The 27,685-nt window shown below is 36.0% G+C and overlaps 5 protein-coding genes across 8 annotated transcripts; all 5 read right to left on the reverse strand.

Annotated features, from left to right (window-relative positions):
* Positions 1-1,208: 1,208 nt before the first annotated feature.
* Positions 1,209-5,454, reverse strand: LOC118059919 (adenylate kinase 1, chloroplastic-like). 3 transcript variants are annotated; one of them, XM_035072944.2, is made up of 5 exons: positions 5,003-5,454; positions 4,553-4,693; positions 4,049-4,321; positions 2,414-2,584; positions 1,209-1,572 (listed from the first exon to the last, which is right to left on the reverse strand). In XM_035072944.2, exons 1-4 carry the CDS (start codon positions 5,330-5,332, stop codon positions 2,444-2,446), a joined length of 885 nt encoding a protein of 294 aa, XP_034928835.1. In that variant the 5' UTR covers positions 5,333-5,454; the 3' UTR covers positions 1,209-1,572; positions 2,414-2,443. The 3 variants fall into 3 exon arrangements, with proteins under 3 accessions (XP_034928835.1, XP_034928836.1, XP_034928834.1); XM_035072945.2 differs by having other exon boundaries at positions 1,210-1,514; XM_035072943.2 differs by lacking the exon at positions 1,209-1,572 and having other exon boundaries at positions 2,059-2,584; positions 5,003-5,452.
* Positions 5,455-6,959: 1,505 nt separating this feature from the next.
* LOC118059920 (protein TONNEAU 1a-like) lies at positions 6,960-11,460 on the reverse strand. Its single transcript, XM_035072946.2, has 8 exons — positions 11,253-11,460; positions 10,497-10,629; positions 9,693-9,781; positions 9,456-9,578; positions 8,074-8,207; positions 7,932-7,954; positions 7,694-7,850; positions 6,960-7,161 (listed from the first exon to the last, which is right to left on the reverse strand). The coding sequence occupies exons 1-8, from the start codon at positions 11,337-11,339 to the stop codon at positions 7,110-7,112; spliced, it is 798 nt and encodes a 265-aa protein (XP_034928837.1). The 5' UTR covers positions 11,340-11,460; the 3' UTR covers positions 6,960-7,109.
* A 3,774-nt stretch (positions 11,461-15,234) lies between these two features.
* On the reverse strand, positions 15,235-18,885 carry LOC118059921 (leucine aminopeptidase). Its single transcript, XM_035072947.2, has 4 exons — positions 17,620-18,885; positions 16,850-17,083; positions 16,435-16,761; positions 15,235-15,825 (listed from the first exon to the last, which is right to left on the reverse strand). The coding sequence occupies exons 1-4, from the start codon at positions 18,622-18,624 to the stop codon at positions 15,529-15,531; spliced, it is 1,863 nt and encodes a 620-aa protein (XP_034928838.1). The 5' UTR covers positions 18,625-18,885; the 3' UTR covers positions 15,235-15,528.
* A 2,078-nt stretch (positions 18,886-20,963) lies between these two features.
* Positions 20,964-21,945, reverse strand: LOC118059923 (large ribosomal subunit protein uL10c). The gene has a single exon (XM_035072949.2). It carries the CDS (start codon positions 21,823-21,825, stop codon positions 21,142-21,144), a length of 684 nt encoding a protein of 227 aa, XP_034928840.1. The 5' UTR covers positions 21,826-21,945; the 3' UTR covers positions 20,964-21,141.
* A 639-nt stretch (positions 21,946-22,584) lies between these two features.
* LOC118059924 (mitochondrial hydrolase YKR070W) lies at positions 22,585-27,160 on the reverse strand. Of its 2 annotated transcripts, XM_035072951.2 has the most exons (12): positions 26,898-27,160; positions 26,696-26,799; positions 26,558-26,593; positions 26,213-26,286; positions 26,044-26,084; positions 25,403-25,474; positions 25,109-25,310; positions 24,368-24,469; positions 23,920-23,987; positions 23,088-23,292; positions 22,895-22,978; positions 22,585-22,735 (listed from the first exon to the last, which is right to left on the reverse strand). In XM_035072951.2, the coding sequence occupies exons 1-12, from the start codon at positions 27,020-27,022 to the stop codon at positions 22,676-22,678; spliced, it is 1,173 nt and encodes a 390-aa protein (XP_034928842.1). In that variant the 5' UTR covers positions 27,023-27,160; the 3' UTR covers positions 22,585-22,675. The 2 variants fall into 2 exon arrangements, with proteins under 2 accessions (XP_034928842.1, XP_034928841.1); XM_035072950.2 differs by lacking the exon at positions 22,585-22,735 and having other exon boundaries at positions 22,758-22,978.
* Positions 27,161-27,685: the final 525 nt, after the last annotated feature.

Consider the following 27,685-nt stretch of genomic DNA (forward strand, 5'->3'; position numbering starts at 1 on the left):
TTAAGTCATTTATTAAATAAATCAAATCAGAATCTTTCCCACACCCGATTCAAAATTAATATCAATATTATTTTTAATAAATATAATACATCGAAAGCATGTAAAAAATAATACAATAACACGACGGGACGTTTAGATTTAGGTTTGTTTATTCTAAATGCCAAATAAAATTCCATGCTTCCATCTCTCTTTTTTTTTTCCCTGTACTGACTTCTATTCTTTCAAATAATCACATGAAAAGTATTTCTATTATCCCTTCCAAGCCTCAAATTAATAATGTGAAAAAAAAATCCTATAAATACGTGAAAAAAATTAAACTCTAATTTATAATGTTCTGATCCAATCTAAATTTGTTTATTTCAAGCTCGTTCCTTGCAAAACACTAAGATATTCTTTCACGCCAGTCCAGCTGAGACTGGAGTAGCCATTTCTATTATTCCTAGCTTTGCTGTACTTCTACAACTCTAAAACTTCATCTTTAATTTTTTGACACTGGCACTAATCCAATTCCCTTGTTCACTTCTCTCGTTGGCTTATGATTGTTTTCTCCACTTCCCGAGACCGCTCAAGCTAGGATGAGGCAAAGGGGAGTCAAAAACGCCAGACGCTAAATGGGCCTTTTCGATTAAGCAATCCAGAGAGAAAAGTATGGGCACAGTTTGTTTTCGGCTTCGGGTCGATAGCAGAAGGGAACTTTAGTGGGTCCAAGGGCTTTTTAACGAGTATTTATAATCTGATTGCAAAATGGATTCCTGATAGGGTGAGAAAAGAATTAAAAAATCAAGAAAACAGAAAAAATAATAAAAAAAAGTAAAAGTAAACTGATTAAATTAATTATATTTTTTTAAAAACCAATCAATTCAATTTTATAACTCTAAAACCGAAAAAATAAAAAAAACCGAGCCAAACCAGAAAAAAAACCGAGCCAAACCAAAAAAACCCGAGTCAAATTGAAAAAAACCTAAACAAATCAAAAAAACCAAACTAGACCAATTTAAACCGGTTTTTGTTCTTAAATAACCGAACCAAAACCTATCAATTTGAATTGGTTCCAGTTCGGTTTCAGTTTTTTTTTTAACTAGTTGGTTACTTTTTTTAATAAAAATCGAACCAAAATCAAAACTGGTCGGTTTGAATTAATTTTAGTTTGGTTTCAGCTTTTTTTTTTATTACTCTTTTTTTTTTAATAAAAACCAAACCAAACAAAAAATTATCACTCCTAGTTTTTCATTCCCGGCCTATCCCCAAAGAATTTGGCATCTGGTCAACGGTGTGATAACTGAGAAAACACTCGGTTCATCGAACGAAGACAGCAAAACCCAGGCACCCAACCCAAAATGAATCTATGAAGTTTCTATCTGATTCAGAACATTTTATGTAATGGATTTTGATCCTCCTGTTGAACATTTACAATATCCTAGCACACGTTACCATGGCGATAATCTGGCTCCATCCAGCTTTATTTTTGCGTCATACTTCCACCAGTGGTAGAAAAGAGGACGAGACTTGAATACCTAAACGGGAAACTAAATGATAATACTGTATATAATTCATCCTCAACATAGAAACCACCTGAACATTAACGAAAATTAAATCAGTCAAAAGAAATCCTTAAAGCCCCAGGTAGGAACATATTGGTGGCACAATTATTAACATGTAACGGGTGTTTTATAGAAATTATATCCGTAAAGAAAAGGCAAAACAATTCACATGGAAAAAATAAAAAACCCGAACAGATATAAGCAAATATGTCGAGAACACAATTTAGGATGCTTCACGTTGACCTGAAAGGAGTGAACCATCATATCGAGAAATACAAACTGTGAGAAGATGAGAAAAAAGCATGTCGATGGATCAGAAGCTAAGGAGTTAGGTGAGCATTTTGTTTCTTAAAACATTCAGAAAGTGAACAAGAGTGTTGGTGTTTTGTGTAACAAGTATATTGTAAGGACAAGGTTAACCATGGGAACTCCAACTACTTATCCAGTCTCAACACAAGCAAGAAACAGCAATAGCAGGCAGCATCTCACAATAGTTAATGTAACAACAAGAAGGAAAGGTGCTCGAGTCCAAACAAAACTAGAACACAGTATTTCCGTGTCATATAATGCTGTTTATTCAACTCCCTCTATTGTTTGCTCTTTCTGTTCAAAGAACCCTAGAAAACAAACTTCATAACCAAATGTTACAGCAAAATTGAATGGCACTGACATTTGTCCACTATCTAATCATTACAAACCAATCCATCGAACAAACAAATAACATCACCAGCAGTGCACAAGGTCTCCTTGCTCTCCAAACAATAAAATATATTGTAAATAGTTTGCGCTTGATTATTTAAAATAACTGTTAACCCCCTTTATCTAAATAATATGCATGCAGTCTCCCGCTTGCAAAGAATGACCTAACTGACCTTGAGAATATCTTATGGAACTACAGGAGTTCATGCTGCTGCAGTGCATTTATCCTCGTGGTCAAGATTCAGAGCTTCCAGCAGCTTTGGCCAGGATTCTGGAATTCCTCCAGGAAGATCAAACTCCAACAACTTCCCACGATTGCGGTAGAAGTCCTCAACAGGTCGACTCTGCAGGAAAAATACAGTTAAAAGATGGCAGGTCAGTAATTGCTGTACAAACAACAATTACAGCTGTTATGTCAAAATAGCTAAAAAGAAATACTTTATGCCAGAAGTTAATGGTCCCATTATTATGAGTGTGCACTTCTCCGCCCAATATTCCAATTCCAAGGCAACATTTTGATTCCTATTTACCACATCAAAAGATACGATAAAGGGTGGTGGAGGGAATAGAGGAAACATGCAGCACGGCATGTATGTATTGATAAGAAATTTCTCGCATTTATATGTTGAGAAAACACACCATGGAAATACATTTAAAATAGAACACAATGCATTTGAAATCAAATGTACCCAACTACACTGTACATGCATCCCGGGAACACCAAACAGTGATCCCTGCCTTCTCCCACGAGGTATATCAAGATAAACCACTATTTCTTTTCCTCTTTTTTTTTTTTTTTTTAAATTCTCGCAAGTGTAAACCACTGCTGAGATGCAAAAAAGTACACCTAAGGATCACCTGGATTATACTGACAATGAGGACAATAACAATAAAAAACTACAAAAATATTAACTGCAAGACTAGCCATAGAGTTCATGACTGTGTATATATTAATGGAAATGAAAACTCCACTTGGACACGGTACCATAGAATTCCAATAAAAATTGCTCCTGCAATCATGTCCTTTGTGTTTGTCACAGTGAAAGAATATAAAAATCATAACAGTTGCAGTCATGGAAAAAATTAATTGCTTGGATATTTAGATGATGGAAGTGTAGAAGAGAGAAGCTGCAACGAGGTGCCTTGAGGTTGTTCAGAGCAAAATAAAATACGAGAGAAAGACCTGGAGCACTTTTAAGTGCAAGAGTAGACAGATGTAGGGCACTCTATAATTAAAGATGTAATGTCGTTTGAGTGCAAGCAAAGTGATTTGACTGCAGGTGAGAAACAAGGGCTAGCATGACATGTCTTCTACGAATGCAAGTCAGCCATATATTTTGAGTGGATATCAGCATGTAGACTGGGTTCATTTATTGCATGTCAGTAAAAAGTTTGTGTTCTTCTAGTGAAAACACGTGTGAGCTATTTCTTACAAATTCATTTGTAATAATACGACCATTTTTGTGTGACTTCTATACAAGTTCACTGATAATCTCTCCAAAAGTGAAGCCCTTAGAGAGAAATCATAATAGACATATCAAGCATCTGCATATTTTTCAGTGGTCTAAACAAGTAGACAGAAAGTTACATTTCACTTTTTTTCTGAATACACAATTAGGTATCATACAAAGGTTATAAAGCATAATCATCTGGGACAACAAACTTCAAAAGAAGATGATATCCTACATATTACTCGTGGCCAGTCAACAGATGGCTTGCTATAGAACTTCACAATTATGAGCACAAGTTCATATGATGATTAGATTAAAACAATAAAACACATAAGAAAAATGAAAGATGAGTAATACCATTTCATTGTAAATACGAAGTCGCTCCTTCACAACTTCTTTGGTATCATCAGCTCGTTGGATAAGGTTCGGTACACATTGTGGAGGGGCTGGAAGTGGAGCCATGTAAATTCCAGGCTTCCCATTCTCACCCTTGATGTCAATGGAAGCAATGTTGTAATTTCCTCCACACTGACTACAAATCCTTCTCCCAAGGCATTTTGCAAGCAGAGCTTCTTCTCGAAGCTTTAGGTTCACCACCAAGTCAATGTCTGTTACTCCCTCTAATATTTCCTGTAGTATGAACAGAACATGAACATCAGATAGCTTACATTGTCTAAAAGGGACGTGATTAAGGAAATGAAGTACTTAACATAACGAACTAACTCAAATGATGCAAATGAGAAACCTCAAAGCGCTCAACCAGCTAATCATTTACAACTAGGCTTGTTTTATCAGTTTCAATATTAATGAGAGTACATAGACAACTGCCAACAGAACTATTGAAAATAACAATTAACTCACCGCTTGTCTAATAGTTCGAGGGAAACCATCAAGAATGAAACCAGACTCACCCTTAGCTTCTCCAGCTTCAAGACGTTTCGACAATAAGCTTATAATAATCTCATCAGAAACCAATTTCCCTTGATTCACAATCTCCTTAAGCTGCAGTACAACAACAAACAGAAAACCAGACCCGCACTATCAGCTCAACACAAATGCGGTCCCATCATGTGGGGCCCAACCATGATATTACCTGGGATTTTTCCCCATTAAGAACAAAAATATCAAACAGGTAACAGTCGATGTCACAATCTCCACAAAAACGCAGTCTTTAACAGAATCAATAAACTTAACAATGCAATTCAGTTCTGGCAAAATTAATAAAGTTACGATGCAAATCTCAACTGCAAAGATTCAGAGTTCAAGAAAAAAGTAAAAGATACGGAAATTCAATACTCCAAGAGTGAGTACCTGGGAGGAAAGTGTGCCAGAGGAATTGAGCTCCTCGCGGACCAGATCACCGGTGGCGATGTGAGGAATACCGAGAAGATTGGAAAGACGGGAAGCATAGGTGCCTTTACCTACACCAGGACAGCCAAGAAACACCCATTGGACATTTCTGTCCTTAGGTTCTTGACGGAGAGGGGGGGAAATGCAAGAAAAAAAAGAAGGTACTTTGAGGTCAGTTTCGGAATTCAACGTAGTTGAGGAAAAACTTCGAGAAATACAGGAAGAGAGTGGTTTTATTGAACATGTTGTTGTTCTTGTTATGGGTTTAGGGTTTCTTAATAGAACTGCCATGGATAGATCGGTTGTTTTTTTTTGGAAACAGAGGGGGCGAGTGGAAAGCAGGAGGAGGCTCTGTGTTTGATTGATGATGGGCTGGGGTTGGGGGACTTGAGGTTTTTTTACTGTCCTCGAAGTGAAGAGAGAGACAGCACGTGATTTTAAAGTTGACGTTGAAATTCCGTCACGAGGGGTTCAGGTGTGTGCTGGGATACTTATTAGTTTTTTTTTATATATATATAATTATTCTTTTAATCCGACTAAAATCCAATGTAGAGTTTAATTTAAGTTTAGAAGATGTCTATAGGCTGGGAGTGAGGTTATTTTCTAAAAAATATATTTTTTAATATGGTTTTAAATAGCAACTTTTAATTATGTTACATCACATGTAAAATACCCTGAACTTGATAAATAATGTGCTCGATACACTAAGGTTGGCATTCATATAAACTAGTTAATACAAGATTATTCATTATCCATTCACAAATAATAAATAAATAAACAGTAATAATAAATTTATATTTAAAAAAAAAAACAAGAATTTTTAAAATATCCTATCGGGTTACAAAACATATAATCAACTATTACACAGACCGTTTTTTAAGGTTTGAAATTCGGCAGTAAAGAAATATCATGGCTTGAGAATTGAGATGAGCCCTTTTTTTTCATGTTATTTTCCATGAAACAAGAAAAAGGCATTCTAGATGCTAATGATCATGATCATGAAAAATAGCTTGTTGAAAACAATATTGCTCTAGATTTGGATATAATCTTAGGCAAGGGTGAGAAAAAAACTGAAAAATTAAGAAACTGGAAAAAAATAACCGAAAAAATCAAACAGTAAAAAAAAACCTATTAAATTTTTTTTAAAAAATCAACTAATTCGGTTCAATTTTGATTTTATAAGCATAAAATAAAAAAAAATCAAAAAAAAAAAAAATCGAGCCAAATCAAAAAAACCGAGTCAAAATAAAAAAACTAAATCAAACTAGTTTGGACCGATTTTTGTCCTAAAAAATCAAATTGAACGGAAACCAATCAATTTGAACTAATTTCAATTTTTTTTTAATTTAATTTGCTTAATTGTTTTATATAAAAAACAAACCGAACAAAAAATAATTACCTATGATTTCTTTTTTTTAATTTGTTTTAAAATAATTGTACTTTAAAAAATTTGATATATTTTTTAATAATTTTTATGTATTAATATAAAAAAATAAAATATTTCTATAAAAAAATATTGAAATATTTTTCAAACAAAAAATAATTATTAAAAAACACTCTGCTTTGTGAACTAACAAAATTTGTTTCCCATCAAAACAACATGATCCCAGACTCAGAGGTTCTTTCTCTCGAATCAAGGAGGCAAGCCGCGCTGCGTACGTTTTCAAATGATTCTGCCATTATCTAGGATGCTTTCGCATCACGAATAAAAAGCTGGAATTATCCATGCTCTTATGGTGGCGAGATGAGCTCAAGGCATCTCTTAAGAGGCTTGATCTTTCATCCTTGCTGATAACTTATTAATCCACGCATCAGCTGAAAAATTCATGGCAATTTATGCACATAAATTTTCTGGCTATCACTAATCGAGATTTCAAAATGTATTAAAAAAGAAAAAACAAGAAGAAAAATCACCAAATCACCAGAACACCTCACAATATAATTAACCAAAGAAAAAAATATCAGAATTACACAAATCGCTACCCTCCTTTTGCTTATAATAAAACATCAATGGATAAAGATAAGAACACACTAAGCTACATCTGCATCATTTGAGGATGCCATTCAGCTATATATGGTCAACCCTCCCATCATCATCATTGATGACATCTCCAGCATGCCTGCAACCAAACCCAATGCATAAGGTCACGAGTTTTTCTGGCTAATCAGTTAAAAAACACAAGCATGAGGCTACCTTGGCAAACAGAATCTTTGGCATTAGAAATACAATGACCATGTTGCTAACTTTTTCCCAAATGCAGAACTTCAGTTCATCAGGATGATGTTATAAGAACCATGTTAAGGCCTCTAATTATGCAAGATCTATTCGCAGTGTACACAACTGCTAGCTAGCTAGTTACCAATTTAGCTACTTCAGAACATCTATACAAGAATGGATTGAAGGTAAACCAATCAAAATACGGTCTCAGGATTCTCGGGGTGCTGCTTCGAAGATGTTAATATTCAGAATGAAAAAGTACTTCATAACAATCTAATCACCCAATTCAGCAATTTTTTAATAAATGGTGATCTATAGTTTCCCAGTCTGTTTTGTAGTGCTCCAGACGCAAATTATTATCAAAGCACATCCAAAATACGTTTTAACTAGTACATAATGGAAGAATCTCATAGAAGCAAGTATGAGAAACAAACCTCCAAGATGAAGTAAGATTCCGAGCTTTTCTGTCCAACTGAAGGTTTTCCAGGGCAGCAGAAGCTTGAATCACATCCTCCGGAAGTTCTTCACTGTCATATCTCCTACTGTAATCATCTTTCCTGTAACCAGACATGGAAGACCCTGCTCTCCTATCTGGATGTTGGAAGGTATCAGAAACCGGGAATGGCAAGGAAAGAAAATGTAGAGCAAGTAATGCATATTTTAATCACTCACCAGATGACAGGGAAGAAGCTGGCCTGGCATAAACATGAGCATAACAGAAACAATTATGAGTAGTGTAGGGAAGAAAATATCAAGACACCATCTAAAATAAAGGTATGGAAAGAAAAATTAAAAGTTGGAATTGGCCCAGAACCTTCCCAGTGGAGGTAAGCCACCAGCAACAGATGATGAAGAGGGTCTTCGCATTCGAATATTCCTAGACTCTACATTGGATAAGGACTCGGCCTCTGGTACTCTTCTTCCAGCACCCCTTCCTTGTGATAAATTCTGTCAAAAACAAGATTTCATCTATAATTAATAGTGAATGGTTTGAGAAAATTTATCAGGAGATAAAAACATTAACAAGCACAAGCAATATAGTCAGTTGAGTTTTGGATAAAGCTTTAAAACCTTTTATTCCAAGAAAAGATATCTCCTACAAAAAAATACATATTGTATTTAATTAAATATCAACATTCAATATAAAAGTTAACGGTGCCCAACAAAAGCCTTACATCACAGCCACTTGGAATTAACTAAATAAATCCTAAATTGCCACTTAGAATGCATGTTATATTTAATTAATATGAACATTCAGTATAAGAGTTAATGGTACCGAACAAAAGCCTTACATCTCAGCCACTTGGTATTAACTAAATAAATCCTTAATTTCCACTTAGCTCCATCTATGACCACAGGCTTCTCAAAATTAGTTTCATGTTATGTCATTTTTCCACATCAGCTCATTCAGATTCATTCTTCTTGTGCATTTCCTGATAGTCATCATATTCTCCAGTTAAGCTTGTGAGAACTACGGCTCAATGACTTGAGACATTAATCTTCAACTCACATCTCTTAGGCTTTAAAACTGTCAAAAGCTTTTCTCATGAGTGTTAATCTGATCATCCAAGCACACAGATGTATCCAACTAACAAATTCATCCCGGTTACACATTCCCTTCTCCTCTCTTCTGCCTCCTAGAGTCCTTTTGGTGGGAACTTGTCCTCACTCAGTTTATTTAGGTTCTTTCAATCAACAGTAAACCATGTGATAGATTATAGTCAATAGTCTTCTCAGGAACCAAAATCTCTCCAACTAAAACTGGTCAAATAATCTACTTGAAAATTAGCTCCTAAGCTTTTGCAGCACATAATATCCAAAGATAAGAAATGGCTGTCCATGACTGGACCATTAAGAACCTAACTTTAAATTCTATATGGCTGTCAAAAATTAGCAAGCTCGTTTCCGCCCCAAATTTAGACAATAAAACTACTCCACTCATCCAAGTGAGATAAGACCAAAACAAAAACCATCCATGTTAGCTCACCATATTCCCTAATATCATGCATGAAAAGGTTTTACAAACTCAGGCACCAATACCTCTTATTATGTGTGATCAGTCTAAAAAATAATCAAATATCCAAAGAGATAGTATTGTATTACATTTATAGCCAGATGTCCAGCACCGTATTGCCAGTTTTATTTCCCCTAAGATCAGTCTTATATGTAGATATGCAGCTACAAACAAGGACAAACCTCAAATTTCAAAAATCCTTCAAGAACATCCAAAAGCAAAGGGCCGCTATCTCCATTCCTGTTCAGATCATATCCATTCTTGCTACTAAATTCTTTCAGCTCAGCTTTCCAAGAATCTTTTTGCTGCAATGGAAAGTAAGGATTGCTGTTTAATATTCACAAATTAAGTGCAATGAACATTGTACCAAAGTTGTTAAAAAATCTTGTGAAAAGACCATTGATAAATTACATGATTACCAAATTGCATTCTGGTAGATAGACTTTTAGTGTATGGTTTAGCTGCGCCCAGTCTAAGTATTCACATATCAGTGCAGTTAGCAGCCTCCCTGCATTTTTCAGAAGAAAAATCAACAGAACATACATAAACAATTATGTATGTCGTCTTTTTCTTGCTTTACAAGAAAAAAACACATGCACAAATGCTTAAATCACTAGAAACTTTAAACGCCACAAGCAAGTTACTTGAGACACATTTTTTAGGATTGGGAAAATGGAGAATAGCTATTTGATATCATGTCTTATCAAAAACCAACATCCAATGAAAGACCAGCAGTCCTGTAATGTCCTCTATACTCTCATGATTCTAACAGGAAAACATGAAGGACAGCCTAAACCAATCTAAAATAACATAACTTTTGAATTCAGCCCCCAAAAGCATGTCCACTCACGAAGCTTCAAAGTTTTAGTTGCCTGTGAAGGAGATTTCAAAAAAGTATTCTGGATGGGCCGGGGGGGGGGGGTTCCTAGTTTGTCCCCCCTGCATCAAAATTGTTATTTAACACGATAGACTGATACGAAACATAAATATTAGTCCATGAGAAAAATAAATTGTCGAGTCAGTTACCCCCCATTATTTAAAGCAATCCAACTTTATTTCAAGACCTTACACAAGCTCTCATAAATAGGACAAAATGCTACCAATGTACATAAACATACTATCATGGATTACATTAATTTAAACAAAAAATAATTAAAGAAAAGGCTTAACATTTTCAAAGTCGCCAGACAAAGATGGAAAGGGCTGTGAATTCAAGGAGCGACCTGATGGAGAAGCATGAAGTTGTTTAGCACGATCATTGCAGCTACCCAGTAATGCAGGAGGTAAGCCTTCATCTTTTTCAATTACCCTATCCTCCTCTTCAATTGCCTCAAAAACACTTGCCCTGAGTTCAGCCTACCAACAGAGTAGACAAGTAAGATACAGAAATTTATAAAAAGGAAACTAAAAACTATATCGACAATGGCGAAACAAGACCAAGTGACCAACGCAGAAGAGATTACTGTGAGGCTACATTTTCAATTTAATTAGACTCAATTGACACAGTTTAGGATAAAAAACGAAAAAGAATTGCTTCATTGAAAACTTCCTGGACAAAAATTTAGCATGAGACAACAGATAAAACGCATAAAAATTTACAAGAAGGAAGAAGGAAAAGCCATCTAATTCACTGAAAATTTGAGACCTTTAACTTCACATTAGACTACAAAAGCTTTGATCTTGCATGAAACACAAAACCCTAGCTACAAAATATAAAAATACCGTTTCTCCTCCCATCCACTACGAGAAAAAAGGACCTAATTTCAATTCCAAACAAAGAAAACAAGATCCAGAGCAAAAAAATCATCCAATTAAAAAAAATCCAATTTTTTTACCCACTAGACGAGATCCAACCAGGAAAAAGTACCTTGGCTCTCAATTAATTAGCTTGAGACAACAGAATTAAGATTTTACAATCAAAATAACCATTTTACTTTCAGTTTATTATCGTTATAAAAAGGAAATTGAAGGTTTGATACCCGGATCTTAGCAAGGACGCCTTTCTTCTCTAGGGTTCGAGTGACGAGAGTTTTCAGGTCCATCATTTCTCTCGTGTAATCGTCCATTTTTTTTTAAGAGAAAAAAAAAAAGGAGGGCTGGTTTGTTCTTCCCTGCTCACTGTTTCTTTTTGAAAAAACTTGATATTTTTTTAGTAGAAATGAAACACAGAGAGAGGGGAGAAGAGGAGAGACCGTGGGGCGTGTCAGAATAATGACCGTAGTCGTAAACGTGGGGTCCAGTGGACGATGGTACTGAAGATTGGATCTGGGTCGTCCATGTCAGGATCTGAGGTTAGAGTTTGTGGGTCCTACTTGTTGGTGAGGAGGGTAACTCATTGCAGCGTACTGTTTTGCATAATTTGAATGGTTGTTTAAAAATATAAGTTATATAATCTTATAATAATTTATGTTGTTATTCAATAATTTAATTGATTATCCATCCATGATTATGCTAGTTGTTGCTATTATTTTAGAATTATCACTCAAGAATACATCGCCATCTTCTAGAATAAATCATTAGTGATTAAATATGATTTTAATAAAAAAAATTATTTGTTGCTTTATAGAATTAAAATTGTTAACAAATATTTTTTAATTATTCTAAGCTGATAAGTATTTAAATGTTATACTCTACTGACTTGTAAACTTGAAGTTGCTATAACTATAATACCTACGGGTAATTATGACAAAATCGCAATATTTTGTGGCTCGAAATATACGAATAACCTCCCAAATTAATCTGCACCCCTGCAGAGATTCAATGATCAATGGATTTATAATTTACATAATATATATATATATTAAGGAGTAGTTTCATCCGGAAAAAAAAAGAGGACTAAACACAGTGTGTTTAGTATTGTAGTGTAGAGTATTTTGAAAAAAAATATTATTTTGTTTTAAAATATATTATTTAAAAAAATTATATTGGTATATTAAAATCATCAAAAACTAAAAAAATATACAAATTAATAAAAATATATTTTTAAAATACATAAAAAAGAAAAAAGAAAGAAAGAAGAAGCTACTCAGCTCCTAACAATCACTCAAGACAATGCCCCGGCTTTCTGGATTGCTGGTCGCTAGCAAACATTTATTTAATGGCATTGAAATTGAATTCCCGTCTAGTCTCGAGTATTCATGGAGAATTTTAAGGTGTCATAAAAAACTAAAAGTTGACGAATTTTACAGGAACAAATACAATGACATGAGTTTTCATGTTATAAAATCTTTGAATCATTAATTTTTTTCACCTCTATTATACTAGAAGGAAATTATAAAACTCTTTTTTTTTCACTTATACAGAATCTATATTTTATATGGAGTCAAGTCAACACCTCAAAAGAGTATTTTCAGGGGTAGTAATTATTGATTTTTAAAATATTTTTTATTAGAAAATATATTAAAATATTAATTTTTTATTTTAAAAATTATTTTGAAAATCAACATATTAAAATTATTTAAAATTTTTAAAAATCATTAATTAAAATTTTTTTTTAAAAAAAAAAAAAAAAAAAACAAACAGCCCTTCATCACTCGCTCACCGATAAAAATTATATAAATCATAGGTTATGATATCAAAATGTTAAACGACAACAGGCCCTGGTTCAATATTTCTGGGCTTTATTACACACCCATCACAGCCCATGACTATAGTAGGAGGTATTGACGTAATGGGCTCGTGGATCTCACCTCTTTATTCCGCGAGATCGAATTTCCAGGAGATAATAATAATTATAATAAAAGTTTATCCACGTGTGCCTTTAATGGTTACCATCTTTTCAGTTTCCAGCCGTTGATTTACAGATAGACAATAACGGTATTATAGAACTTTCAAATATTAAGAGTTTTCTACCTGGGGCATTCTTCAAAGTTTTTGAAATATTCAATTTTTTTTTTTTAAAGAACAACTGAGGATAAAACCAGGATAAAATCTATTTTTTAAAAAAATAATAGAAAAGCTATTTTTTATTTATTTTAAGGATAAAATCACGTCGACTAAAACCTTTTTCTAACCGATCTTAAAAAATGCAAATTTAATAAAAAAATTAAATACTAACACTAAATCTAAAAAGTTACTCTAACTAGAGAAATGCTATTAACGAGAGCAATTAGACGGGGCACTAATTGAATGGATTCATTTTTTTGCAACCAGCGGCCCATGTTTCCAGCGATGGTTGCAGCAATAACAAACCCTTTCTGGATTGATATGAAAAATCAAACAGAAAATTCTGATCAACTGAAGCATCTCCACGGCCGGGTGTTTAAAGGTTTAATAATAATTAATTATAATATTTGTTTTTAGAAATATATTAAAATAATATTTTTTATTTTTAAAAAATTATTTTTAATATATTTAAAAACATGAAAAAATATTAAAACAAAATTTTTTAAAAAATATAACTTCAACTCCATTCTAGAATTTAGTAAAGATTGATTTTTTTAAAAAAAATTATTTAAAAATACATTTAAATAATATTTTTTAAAAAAATATTATTTTTAACATTAATACATTAAAACAAAAAACATGATGCACCATCTTGACAGTTGAGGAAGAAGAATAGTCATGCAAAATCAGTAGAATTATTGAGGAGTGAAAACCCTATTTATTTTTTCCTTTCAAAAACATTTTTTACAAGATTAATTTTTAAATTTTTTTTACTTTAAATTAATATTTTTAAATCATTTTAATACACTAATATAAAAAATAATTTTTTTAAAATAAAAAATACTTTAAAAAACAATCATAACCTTACTTTTAATACAATACACTCAAGTATCAAAATACAAAGAAGATATTTTATTAACACTGCCTCGTCTCATTAGATATTGGAGGATGGTGTGTAGAAAGATGCACATGTTAAGAAGACCAGAGATGATACTATTGGCCAGGGGTGTTCAAAAAAACTGATAAATCGAGTAAACCGATAAAACCGACAAAAAATTAACCGAAAAAACCGAACTGAAAAATAAAACCGATTAAACCGATTAGATTATATAGAAAAAACCCCGATTCGGTTCGGTTTTCAGTTTTGTAGTGCAGAAACCGGGTTAACCGGACCGGACCGGTTCAAAAAAATGGTCCCTAAACTAGGCTAGTATAAATAGAAAAAGTTGCACCAGCACATCCCTCTCTTCTCTCCAGTTTACTCTCCCCCACATACTTTCTAAACCCTAGCCGCCACCCATGTTTCACCATCTTCATCTCAGCACAACCCCCATCTTCATCTCTCATCTCTCAACCTTTCTCACATCTCTCAATCGTTTTCACAGCCTCCCGTCTTTATCTTCATCTCTCAACCTCTCTCACAGCCCCCCTTCCCCAGCCAACATCTTCATCTATCGTCTCTCTCAACCTTTTAAGGCTTTAAGCACAACCCCCTCTCCTCCCACGAAGTAGATCTAGTGAACGAACCATCCTTATCTCTCATCTCTCTATTTTTTTTGTTCTTTTCTCTAAGCATAGTCGACTAAGCTCATGGATTAACAACCAAACAGCAGCCCCCCTCTCTTCAATCTTTATCTCTTAATTTTTTTGTTTCTTTTTACTTTTTTTTTTTTAATTTATGTAGATCTATTATGTATTCATTTCCTATATTTATTTACAAGGTTGTTGATTTGCTATAGTATGCTCATGTTGCGATTACTGTAATGGATGTTGTGAGAATTATTTATTTACAATTTCTCTTTGGTTTTATCTATTTTTGGTGGGGTATTCTTCAGTGGCTGGCAATTTATGCACGATGTAATGCTTAACTGGAAGGCAGTTGGGATGGATCCTATACCCAGATTTGAAAAAAATATCCATCTACGAGTAAGACTCCCTGTTAAGTGCTTCTAATGATATTCTTGAAACCTACAATTATGTTGCTAATCTGTAATAGTTTTGTAATTCTCAAGTTGGCACGGCATTTTTTCATCATATATGGGCTTCTTCATTATATTAAGTTATGGCAAAAATCTGTAAATTCAAAGCTGTAAAAGCTCAATTTAATGTAAGCTTTAAAAAAATAAAAAAAAAAATGGGATTAGGTTTCCCGGTTTTTTGCAAAAAAACCGGATTTAACCGAACCGGTCCGGTTCGGTTTGAACCGGTTTTCGGTCCGGTTCGGTTAATATGTTACAAAATTACTATAATTCGGTTCGGTTGATTTTTTAAGTCTAAACCAAACCGAACTGAACCGTGAACACCCCTACTATTAGCCTTCAGGACATTAAAGGTTTAGGTCCAGCTACCATATTGTGGTGTATAGCCATCCTACACGTGCTTGGCAAAGATTGCCTCAACAGTACGTTGAGCTATAGGGTGGTAACATTCACGAGCTTCAGCAAACACTCTTTTGGCCAAGATTTTCTCTTCTTCGTTTCCAGGGCCTTGAACGAGACCACTGTAGAGTGGGCGGAGGTACTTCATCCTCCCAACTTCCTTCAATGTTTTCTCCACCTCACCATAGTAATCTCTACACCTGGAGGAGATTGCCAGTTGGAGAAATGCCACTTTCACCTCATAGTCCTTGGATTCCGACAGCCTATAGCGTGCATCCAAGGCTAGCACCTGCTTGATGAATGACAACAATAAGTAAAAGACGAGGAGAAAATCAACTAGTTAGTTAGTTTTTGGGTTTGCTCTTTAATGGTAAACGAATTTGAGTTCCCTCAGAGCAACTGAAAATTTACATGATCGTTAACTTCAAGGCCTGTAAGATTAGTCGAGTACGGGCAAGTTGACCCAGACACCCCATTAATAAAAAAACAAAAATTTAACAATTAGCAAGAAAAAAGTTTGCTCTGCTTTCAAAGCCCATGAGCGCTTGTTTGAAGCTTAGCACGCCAAGGTAAAAACCTTGACAATTGACACGCACACCTGCTCAAAAACCAGGCAAAGATGTACAAGAATTTTACAGAGATCTAAATGGTCTTTAGCATGGGTTACCTCCAATGAGAGAGCACAAGCAGACGTGGAAAAACAAAGTAGCTAGGAAATAAAGTTCCAAGAAATTAAGGCGAGACATCTATTTTATTAAGTTAAGAAAGCGAGGATATGATTAAGGCCTTTGAAACTAGTCTTGATGCTTCAAATCCAATTACTGCAGGCGAGAAACTTTTTGCAACAAGAAGGGAGGGGGTTAGCATGGGGAAATTGATAAGAGAATCAAGTCATTACCTGTGAGGCTTCAACAGCTCTGGGCAGGTTCTTTAGGTACAGCTCCCATTCCTGCCCTGTCCAGTTAGCAACTTCATCCTCTCTCGGCATCCTCCCAAGCTTAAAATCCTTTGCAAGTGATGTAATCTTTATATACAAGTTTGAAACCGGTTCATGAGCATCTGGAGGGATGCCAGTGCCCTCGGTCCATAGCTGAAGGTCAATATCTTTCTCTATTCCGTGAACATTGGCTTTCAGGAAATCAAGAAATGTCTCTGTGTCAATTGATTTGAACTTGAACGTGGCGATATATTTCTTGAGGAACTCGTCAAAAGCAGGTCTTCCAATCTAAGAATCTCAAGGGTAAAAACAGAACCAGTAAGAATATTACTGTTTGAAATATCTCCAAGTTCAAACAAGAAATAAATCAATATACCTGATGTTCAATGCGCCACAGAAACTGGAAACCCTTCTCATATGGCACTCGAGAGTACATGTCATCTGGGTCCACTCCTTCCTGATTGTTTTTTAGCTTAGTGAACTCCATGTTGTCCTTGAACCTCTCCATTTCCTCATTCAAACCTCTCCAACCATTTCCAATATTCAGAGCAGCTATATCTTCGCCTTGCACGGCCTCAACAATTCTCCTCTCCGCATATGTTGTGAAACCCTAGTTTCATAATCAGAAACTTATAACTCACAAGGAGCAAAAATTGCTGAGCACGGCACACAAATAACCATGGGCTATTGGAAGTTTAAGAGCACATAACACATGGACATTTATCCCAAAATTAATATATCAGAAACATCTGTTCATAGTTTCCCTCATCCAACACAGAGTTAAAAGTTAAAACATGTCCCTCTTGAACACTTCGACAATCATACCAAACAATAAGCATTACAAAGGTAAAGAGCAATTAAACTAGCATGAATTCCTCAATGCCATATTTTATAAGAGAAAATTTATTGAACCAGTAAACAAAATCAAACAATTTTCGTAAATAAAGTCAACCACAAACAGACACTGAGAGGCAACACATTTGGTACATCAGATAAGAACACATACAAAGGAAAATGAAATAAAATAAAAATCCATTAAGCATACAAAGAGATACTATTTGAGGCGGCCATTAAACTGATACTGAATCACGAAAAAGAAGAAGTCAAATAGTCAAATCAAATCTTAAAAGCAAACACTCACTGTACCTCATTCAACCAAAAATGCTCATTATTCTTGTTAGTGATCAAATTCCCAGTCCAACTATGAGCCAACTCATGCGCCACCATCCGCGCGCCACTCGCATCCCCTTTAATCACGGTAGGAGTCAAAAACACCATCCTTGGATTCTCCATTCCACCATATGGAAAACTCGGTGGCAAAACCAATAAATCAAACCTCTCCCAATCATACTCACCAAACAACCTCTCCGCTTGCCTAATCATCTCTTCAGTTCCTGCAAACTCCCTCGCAGCTGCATCCAAAACCGCATCAACTGCCTCCGAATAAACCCTTGTCCTCGGCCCCGCCTCTCTAAACCCCAATTCCCCAACAGCAAACGCAAACAAGTACGGCGGAATTGGCTGTTCCATCACAAACTCCTCCACAACCCTCCCTTCCTCGCACCACAACGACTTCAAATCAAATCCAAATCCAGACTCCTCATTCGTCAACATCCCATCCAAATCAGTACCAACAGGGTCATGACGGTCACAATGCCTAGCAGACATAACAGCAGAAAGCTCCCGCGGAAGATTCAACTTTGCAGAGTAACAAACACGCGCGGCAGGCGTATCCTGGCAAGGAAAAACGGAGCGCGCGTGAACAGGATGGCATTGGGTGTAGACAAAAGGGTGAGTTTTGTTGAAAGTTTGGGGCGGAGAGAGCCATTGGAGGGCCGAAGAGGAAGGGGAGGTGGAGTAAAGGATGAGAGCTGAGGAGTTGTTGTCGAGATAAACGGTGAGGAGTCGGCCTTTGATGGGGTGTTCAGAAGAGGAGAGAGCGAAAGGGATAGGAGTTAGAGTTGCAGGGTCGAGGATTTTGTGGATGGTGAGGGAGCGAGTGTCGAGAGAGAGCGGGCCAGTGTGTGGGGTTTGGAGGGTGAGGAGAGCGGTGGCGTGGATGGTGGAGGAAGGGAAGTGGAAGTAGAGAGTGAGGGATACGTGGGTGGTTAGGGGGTGAGTAGAATCAGTGAATGAGTGAGGATCGATCATTGCTAGGTTTTTTTTGGGCTGTGAGAGGGAGAAATAGGAGGTTTTATCTTGATTTGGATTATTCTGATTCTTTTTGAGGAATTGATTTTGGGAATGGGAAAAGGACAATTTGGGGAATAATAGAAGGGAAGGAAGGGATGATTTGGTGCTTGTTTGGGTATTGTTTTAAATTTGGAGGGGGAATACGAGCAAGGTATCCATGAAAAAGAAAAGAAGAGAATCAAGTCATCAACACTCAAGAGTCAATACTGTTGACTATTTTCTCGAACGACATCTGATAGGGGATACGAATGACAGGTCATATGATCTGAGACCTCCCTCCCAACGACAAGCAGAAGGGACGCCTCCGCCCTGGGGTTCTTTCCGGGGTAAGAAAATGAACGAGACTCTCTAGATGGTCAATACAGGGCGGTGCTTCATATCGATTGGACATTTCGGGCATGGATTCAAGATCAGCCACGCACTCCGTGATCCTAGAGGCACAAGGATGGGATGCCGAGATGCAGCATGCTTATTCTACTGTCAACAATCAACCTAGAAACTGTCCCTCCTCGTGTGTGCTTTACATGAATTCATTGTCCGCAGGTTTACTCGAGAAAATTGATATTGGGTCGAGAGATGCTCTTCCTATCGATTGACATCAGAATCTGGCTAACAATCAGCTGGAAGATAATTTCCTTTTGCCCGAGGCAAGAAAAGGGTTTCTTCCATATCAAAGATGATGAATAAAATGGAAATAATACAAATACTGTATCGAAAGCATCACCAAAAGGGTTACTTCCATTTCTAGACTGACATTTTTTGGATAGGTTGAACTAGCAGAAGCAAATAGAGAAACGAAGACTGATTACAGTCATAAAAAAAGAGAGGAGAAAAGGACAGTGCAATCGATGAAAGCAAAGCACATAAACGATGGTAGAATTCTACCAAGTCTGAAAACAACTAGTAATGTTTGTATCCAAGTAGAATACCAGATGAAGGCTGCACTGAACGATTTCTTGAATAACTCTCAGACTTGAGAAACAAACTTGTTAATTTGCAAGGTTGTCTGTGAATATTTCCTCGTCCACAAGCCAATTCAATCTAATCAAACTGTTACACATCACTTGTTTCGAATCAAAAGGGAATTGAACATGCACACTAGGATTGGCATGGAGGAGTAACTATTGACATTTCCCAGTTGCTACCATGGAGAAAACCCAAGGAACGGGGAACGGAGTAGAGAATTGCATCGCAAAAGTTATTTGACAGTGATGATGCCATGCCGGGTTCTTACAGAAGTCTCAAACTCATGGTTTTCGCAAGACAATTACTGCATGGTTTCCTTGTATCGTTTAGCAGACAAAGCCTCTTTTGATCCATGAAATATACACTCATGGCATCGCAATTTACAGACACAACTATACTTCCTTGTTGCGAATACTCAAGAAACAATATATAACCCTTCTTTCCAGAAACAACCGTCCCAAGAATTAAATTTACAGCGCCATGGACATGTCATAAAGAAAAGATGCCCTGACTCGACTCATCAAACACAGGCATTCACTGTGTGGATCCTTATCAGCAAAATTAACTATACTGTGCTCTTCAATGCAATTCCAACCCTTCAACAGCACACCTCTATGCATGAAAAGTGGCAGTCAATGCACGACAGGATCATGTCTGCCAGCTGTAACCACTTCATCTCCTTTCTAAATTCGAAGGACTCGCATCATTAAAAGAAAAGAATTGTTGCCTTGCCTTTGTGACTCTTGTACTAGAAGAACCCTCCTAACTACTACTACTACGACAGCCAGAAGTGCCTCGTAAGGCTCGTATGAAAACAATCAACATTCAGATGTCAAATCTAATGGCATGTGCTCCTATAATCCCAAAGAACCAGATTCCTTAAACAGCACAAACCAGAATTGAAAGAATACCTTATCAAGGTTAACGCGTTTGTCCCAAGCACATGTGCACTTGAATTTACTTGAATGACATCTAAATAAATCATAAATGGTATGCAACACACAGCTACATGGATTCCTTAACAAACTTGTTACTGTAGGACCTAGAGAACACGCAAGGGCATGTAGAAAGAATCCCCCAATTCAGCAGCCACGATCAAACCAGGTAGAATACACGAAGTATACTGCACACACATTTTCCCAATATACCAAGTATATTGGCACAAGACAACCATAGATTTGGCTCCAATAACCAACCAAAAATCACAACAGGGAAGCAGCATCCCAAACACACAAAGGGGGTATGAAAATCAAACTCACAACAAGAAAAACATTGCCAAAACATCCCCTAAAACAAATTCGTTAAAATAAAACCATAAGAAAATGACAGCCTTGTGCTAAACTTCAAGACAATTATTAAGGTTCCAATTTTACAGATCCTACAACTTCATTCACACTTTCGTATCCAAAAATAGAACGTTTAATCATTAACTTTACTACAACAAATCAAAAACAACAAAATGGGGACCTTTCAAACAATACACTTACATCACATTACATTGCATCTCCACTATTGCCCACCACTCTCCTCCTCCAATTTCTGCACATAAGCCTTCAAAACCATGACAACATCCCTCGCTGGCGCCTGTAAAGTACCCACCAATCCAATAGCAGGACCCTGTAAAGCCCCCAAAATCTTAGCATAAATCTCAGCTCTAGACGGCATAGTTTCAAGCTGCTTAAAATCATCGGGCCCGTAAAACTTTCCTTCAAAGACAGCCCCGGTGAAATCATTCTCTAACTTCTTTTCCTTTTGAAAATCCCTATAAGGCTTTAAAGCTTCGGGTATCTCTTCGGTATGCACAAAAAGCCAAGCATTCATTCCTGTCATACAAGGTTTTAAAGCTTCCCATGGAGTGCCTTCAATGGCCTTATAAACCAGGGTGTTTTTAGCTACAATGAGTTTTGATGATTCAGGCAATGATCTTCTAAAGTCTTGAAATTGTTTGACTGTGAAGCCTGTGTATTTTATAGCTGCTAAGAGGTAACAATTTTCGAGCTGGGTTTTGACTATTTCTACTGTTTCTTCCTTTTTGGTGCGGGAAATTGCGGATTTGATGGTAATGGGCCTGTGTGAAACGGAGGTTTTGTGGGTTGTGGGGAAGGAAAGGGAAAAAGGGTTTGCGGGGCGAAAATGGGTTCGGGAAGGAGGGGGTTTCGAGGAGGGGAAGGAGAGGAGACCTGTGGCTTCCATGGTGGTGCTAGAAGACTAGAGGAGGAGGAGAGTGTTAGCGCGTGCTCTTGTGGCTTATCTTATCATCGTCAGTGCGTGTTTTGTGTTTTGGTGTGCACAGAGTGGATGATGGAGAATAAACGGAGGGTGAAAATATTTAAAACAAGGGTAATTTTGAGAGGGGTGCCTGTATTTATGTTTTTATTTAAAAAAAGTCACTTAATTTTTCATTTACCTCTAAGCTCTAGCTCCATTTTCTTTTTTAAACTCCTTGAGACCAAATCTCACTCTTATTGGGCATCAAAGAGACTCATTATATCCAAACTAATTTGATTAAAACATTAAATAAGTAATATGAAAAATAAATCCAAGTACCATTTTTTTCATAAAATAGAAATTCTAATTTAAAAGTCGAGATTTATTGAAAAGAAATTATATTAATGTTAGATGAGCTACAACTCGTTAACAGTTCACTTATCATCCCTGTCATTTGAGGGTTGTTCAAGTTTTTTTTCGAGGATTGTTCAAACTTAGCTTCACATTAGAATATCCGAACCATTTTTGTAAGCTGAAAAAGCCTATCATAAGCTAACCAATACAAGTTAAAAAAATAAAAATCATGCGACAAATATATCGTTTCTCTTTGAAATGGTCATATATAGTATTTTCCAGATCATTCACATAGTTGCGACAGCACACCAAGTAGAGAGCCATGGCATCAGATGCTGATTTCGGCTAATCTCAGGCCTAAAACTTTTTTTTTTATATGTAGAAAAGAGCTTCAAAATTTTCTTTAATTGATTTCTAAAATAAAGGTTTTGAATGGGTTGATTCTGAAGGGGAAAATGGAGCACGTTGCGTTACAGAACGTCTATGAAATACACTCCCTTCCAAGAATATAGTCCACTGCCTCTTCAACAGTATCAATAACCTGCACAGTTGAAATACAGATCAGGCAAGACAAATGTACACTAGTTCTTGAAATACAGTATCAATAGCCTGGGTAATTTGTCAGTGGGGAAACGTGTGATCCCATCATGTTTATGAATATTAATTTACAGCATGCAGAAAGTTTCATCGTTTGACTTGCCAGATCTGCAGGAAACTCTGCATGGTTATGTTTCCCGCGGAAAACACCTGTCCTTGTAAGGATAGAAAACCAAGGATGTCCTGCCTGAAACAGAAAAGAAACAATTTTCTTTTATTCTCAACATGTGCATGGGGAATGCCTAAGAAATTGGTATAGAAATCTTATGTGCTCCACCAATAAAAGCAGGACAAACCTGTTGTGCACCTTTAACGTCAACTGAAGGATTGTCACCAATCATATAGAGAGTTTTGAATGACGGCAACCCAGAATCTCCAGGTTCCTTAAAAATATCACTATAATAAGATGGCTGAAGTTGCTTCAACATGGCTTCGGCATTCTTAAATACAAATGGATTTGGCTTCCCAAAACAAACATACTCCAGTGGATTATAGTGAATTCTGCAAGCAAATACCAATTAACAGACATTATATATATATATAAACCAAAAAAAAAAGGAGACGATGCAGTAAACCACAAAGCGTTTTCACAGTTTCAGTGCTATATATCTCCACATCAAATATCATCTGCTATGGATTCCAAGTTGGAAAAAAGAGTCTTATTTTTCTTATCTTAAAGCAAACCACAAAATGTGTGAAAGAAGTTTAGGCAATAATAAGAAACAAAATTGTTTCAAAGTGCAAAACAGATTTGAGGATGTAAAGGAGAAAAACCCGAAAATAGTACTAGGTCTTTCTTTCATCTATCGCGAACACCATAAAAGAAACATGTTTAGCTGGTCAATGCTAGTGGAGTTTTCTTCCTTCTCAATTTTATCAAATCAACTCCTTCATCCTGGTATTCATAGTTCTTCCTAGAATTATATAGTTCTGATTTTTCTGTGAAAACTAACAAATTTCTTTTACTAAAATAGTCGCTCAACTAAGAAATACAAAACGACCCAACAACAGCAGAAAATAAACCCCAGAGATCCATTAGCAAAACCACTAAGATTGATGCAATCCTATTTATTACAAAGTGAAATATGATGAAATTTAATTTTAAATGTCCGAAGACACTAAGCTTACCTGTTGAAGACACTCTCCAGAGCAATTCTGAAAGCACCCATTCCAAGTCGTTTGGAAGGAAATGCAGCCTGTATATCAACTAAGCTGATTAGGTGATATAGAATCCCAGGTTTCTATAACTGAGCAGAAAAACCATTAAAGCCAAGCTCCACAAGCAATTTTAACTTGTAAGAAACTAGTTTATAAGAAACTTGAGAAACAGTCAAGAAACAGAATAGAGTATTTAAGAAGATGGAACAATCACGTGCAATGTGGATTTCAAAATCAAACATACTGGTCAGATGATCCTTCAGAATAAAGGTGGCAAAACTTCTTGCTTATAAGTTTTCATTCACTTCCATTCAATTCTAAAGAAAGAATTGTGCATTGGAGAATCCAACTTAAAGCCATTGGAAGGAACCTACAAGTTACAATCACCTGTCAATATCTAATAAGCAGGACTACCAACCTGGTATTCGAGATCATCAGCGGCAAAATACAGAGGAGGCTGGGGCTGATGCCCATTCTCCTGTCCAGGAAGACCTCCACATCTTAAAACATCACAGAGAATCTGATGCCATTCATTAGTCAGGGCAGAGCTTTGTTAGGTACATATGGCTAAGTTATGCTAAATCCAATAAAAAGAAGAAAAAAAATCCACTGAGTAAAATTCATCACATAGCACCAATTAAATAAATATAATAAACTTCCATTCTTTTTCAAAATTTACAGCAGTGTTGAGAACCATACATGCAAGGGTTAATAAAACCAAGCCTGTTGCTATTAACAGTACCACATTACAATTTCATGATATTCTTAGATGTCAGCAGCATTTTGATTGATGATTTGTTCTGATTCATCAGTTACACTAGTTCTCATTTCTGAACATGTAAAAAATATATTGCAATACAAAACAGTTGCTTCTCAGGTCAGCCACAAAGTTTTTTGTTTCCAGACTCAAAAATAGTACAATTCAATATCTAATTGATGAAATGCAGACTTTGCAAAACAAAATATGGTTAAAACTGCGATTTGAAATTATATCCATACACAATACTTGGATAACTGATGGTGAAAAAGGAAGTGAGTTATAACATGGACAGCACTTGATAGAATTTGGAACAATCAAATTTAAAGGGAGCTAATAAATGGAGCTCAAAAGATGCAGTGACTGGCTTATATTACATGACCAAATGAAAAGGAGAAATACCTGAATGTCCCTGCCCCAATCTACAGGATCACTAACAACAAATACCGCCTTAACTGTTTCAGAAGAAACGTCATATCTCGGCACTGTATTCAGGGGGTGACTGCTCCTATCCAACCCCTGCTTAGTTGTCCACTTTTTGTATTGAGCTAGAGGATCAATGTTTTCAAAACAGGATGCATACTCGTCTAAGGATACAACTTTTCTGACATGAAGAATAAATCAGGCCATATGGAATGTGCAGAAGTCTTGAAATCTAGGAAAAACAAAATGATTGGGACATTACAGGGACCTTACTTGAAACCATACTCAGACATTACTACAGCAGGTTCTCCTTTTCCAGTGGCAACAATGAGTTGATTCTCATATCTGAGGGGAAGCAAAAAAACAGGGGAGGGGGGGAGCACAATTGACAACACCACCTTAAAAAATCAGAAAGATTTTGGATTTCATTGACACTTCAGAGATGAGAATTGTCGCAATACAGATAACAAATCTGGAAGTCAAATAAATCTACCAGGTCAATGAAACATTTTTCCTTTGGGATGGCTCCTTTTAACTTATCTGCCCTAGCTGCATTTCCCTAGTTCATACATTGGTTTAGTCATAAATTAAAGTGGGCAGGCAATTAAATTGATTTCTAAAGTTGCAGCCAGTCCTTCCACTCCAACATGTCCTTGAGGAGATCCTATTCCACATCTCCCGCGCTGAAACGACACATCTCATTTATAATTTTTTCAATAACAGCAATGTGCTTAATATATTAACAAGGTATTGTGGTAACCAGGTTGAAGATAAAGGAGAATGTGAGGTCGATGACAACAACAACAAAAAAATTAAACTAGGTAAGTTGCGGGGAACATGTCATTTTTTGAAATTGAAGACATGGGCATAAAATAAAAATAAAAAAACCTCAAAATCAATAAATATACATATACCTTTCCATAAAACTTTTAAAAGGTGAATGACCCTGTAAAACCTGTACCAGGAAAAAGAGACAGCTATGCAAAAGGTTCCACAGTCAAACAATGGTGGTCACGGATAGACTAAAAAACAAATGACAACGAGTAAATCATATAAAAATAAAATAAAATCCCAAAGCAATACCTGAGAAGGTAAAATCTTTACTCCAAGCAGTTCGCTTAACTCGCTAGCTCTCCTCGATTCTGGAATGCCACCTCCTGATAAAATATAATATCATAAGAATATGCAATTAGTCATTTAACTGCTCTACTGTTCGCTCTAACAATCATATTTCTGCTTTGAGATTAGGATCTAAACATTACTAAAATTCATATAAATGCAGGCAGCGGGCCATCGATGCCTCCATTGTTTCATAGATTCATTACACGAGGACCATAGCAGTCATCTTCCTTTACAAATAGCTAAAATAAACTATTTTTGAGCTCGTGGATGACAACATTTTAGAAAATAATTATTGAAATAGCTCACCATTTGTCAGGAACAAAAATGGAACGTTCAAGTTTCCTGCAGAGTAAGAGGCAGAAATCACAATTAGATGCAGCTAACATGTATGCACGATGCGTATAGATACATGTATTCATACAAATGCAGATACGTATAGAGTACCAGAATCTCCGTATAATCTACGCAGAGCTTGAGGAGAGCCGCCGATGGGATCTTTACCACGAAGAATAACGCCATCGATATCAAAGGCGATTCCAAAAGAGGACCTGTGAATTGTAATCACCGAAATTTCCAAATTAATTTTCTCGTAATTTCCAATGTAGTTATTTTACAAACAAAAGTTTTAAGGATTGGTTAGATGAACCGTCGTTTCTGCCCTGACTGAGGCTGTGAGGAGAAGGAACGTGAGGCTTGGTATTGAAACAGAAATGGCGCTGCTTTGTTTTTTATCGGGGGAAACCCAAACGCTACCGTTTTTTGGAATCTCATTTCTCTCAATGTCTCTGTCTCGCTTCTGGTACAGAGGTTAATTCTCGTTAGAGGAGGAGGCAAGGAGCCTTGTGGATGTAATGCGTCGTGGTTTTGTGTAGACCACAAGCGCCACGAATCGTCGACGAAAACATAAAGTCGCCGCCAAGGTCCGCTTTATCATTATTTTTATCTTGTTCAATTTTATTGCATGCTTTGGAATATTCACTGTGTGTTAAATTAGTTAAGATTTTATTTTTACTGGATGTTTTTCACCTGATTTTAAGCCATTTACATGGGTGTTAAATTGGCTGAATGAAGCAGATATATTAAGATGCGATGAAAATAATTTAATTGGTTAGGTTTTAGATTTATTTTTTAATAATTATTAATTTGAGTTTCTTAAATTTTATGGCAACTAGAAATTTATATGATAGTTAATTTTATAGTCCGTAAAATTAATAAAATATATATAAATTGATTCGAACACTTATATTAATAAAAACAATATATATATATATATCATAAGCTAATAATTTTTTGGAAGCAGCGGAGAGGAAATAATTGGTTGGTTTTGGGTTTGCCCGGATGAGGGTAAAGACTGCCACAGCAGACATGCTCTTCCACCAGGGCATATTTTAGAATCTCAAATGAAGGCACTTCCGGAAGAGGACGATGACAAAA

Source organism: Populus alba, chromosome 10, assembly GCF_005239225.2.
Source record: "Populus alba chromosome 10, ASM523922v2, whole genome shotgun sequence".
Lineage (NCBI taxonomy): Eukaryota > Viridiplantae > Streptophyta > Magnoliopsida > Malpighiales > Salicaceae > Populus > Populus alba.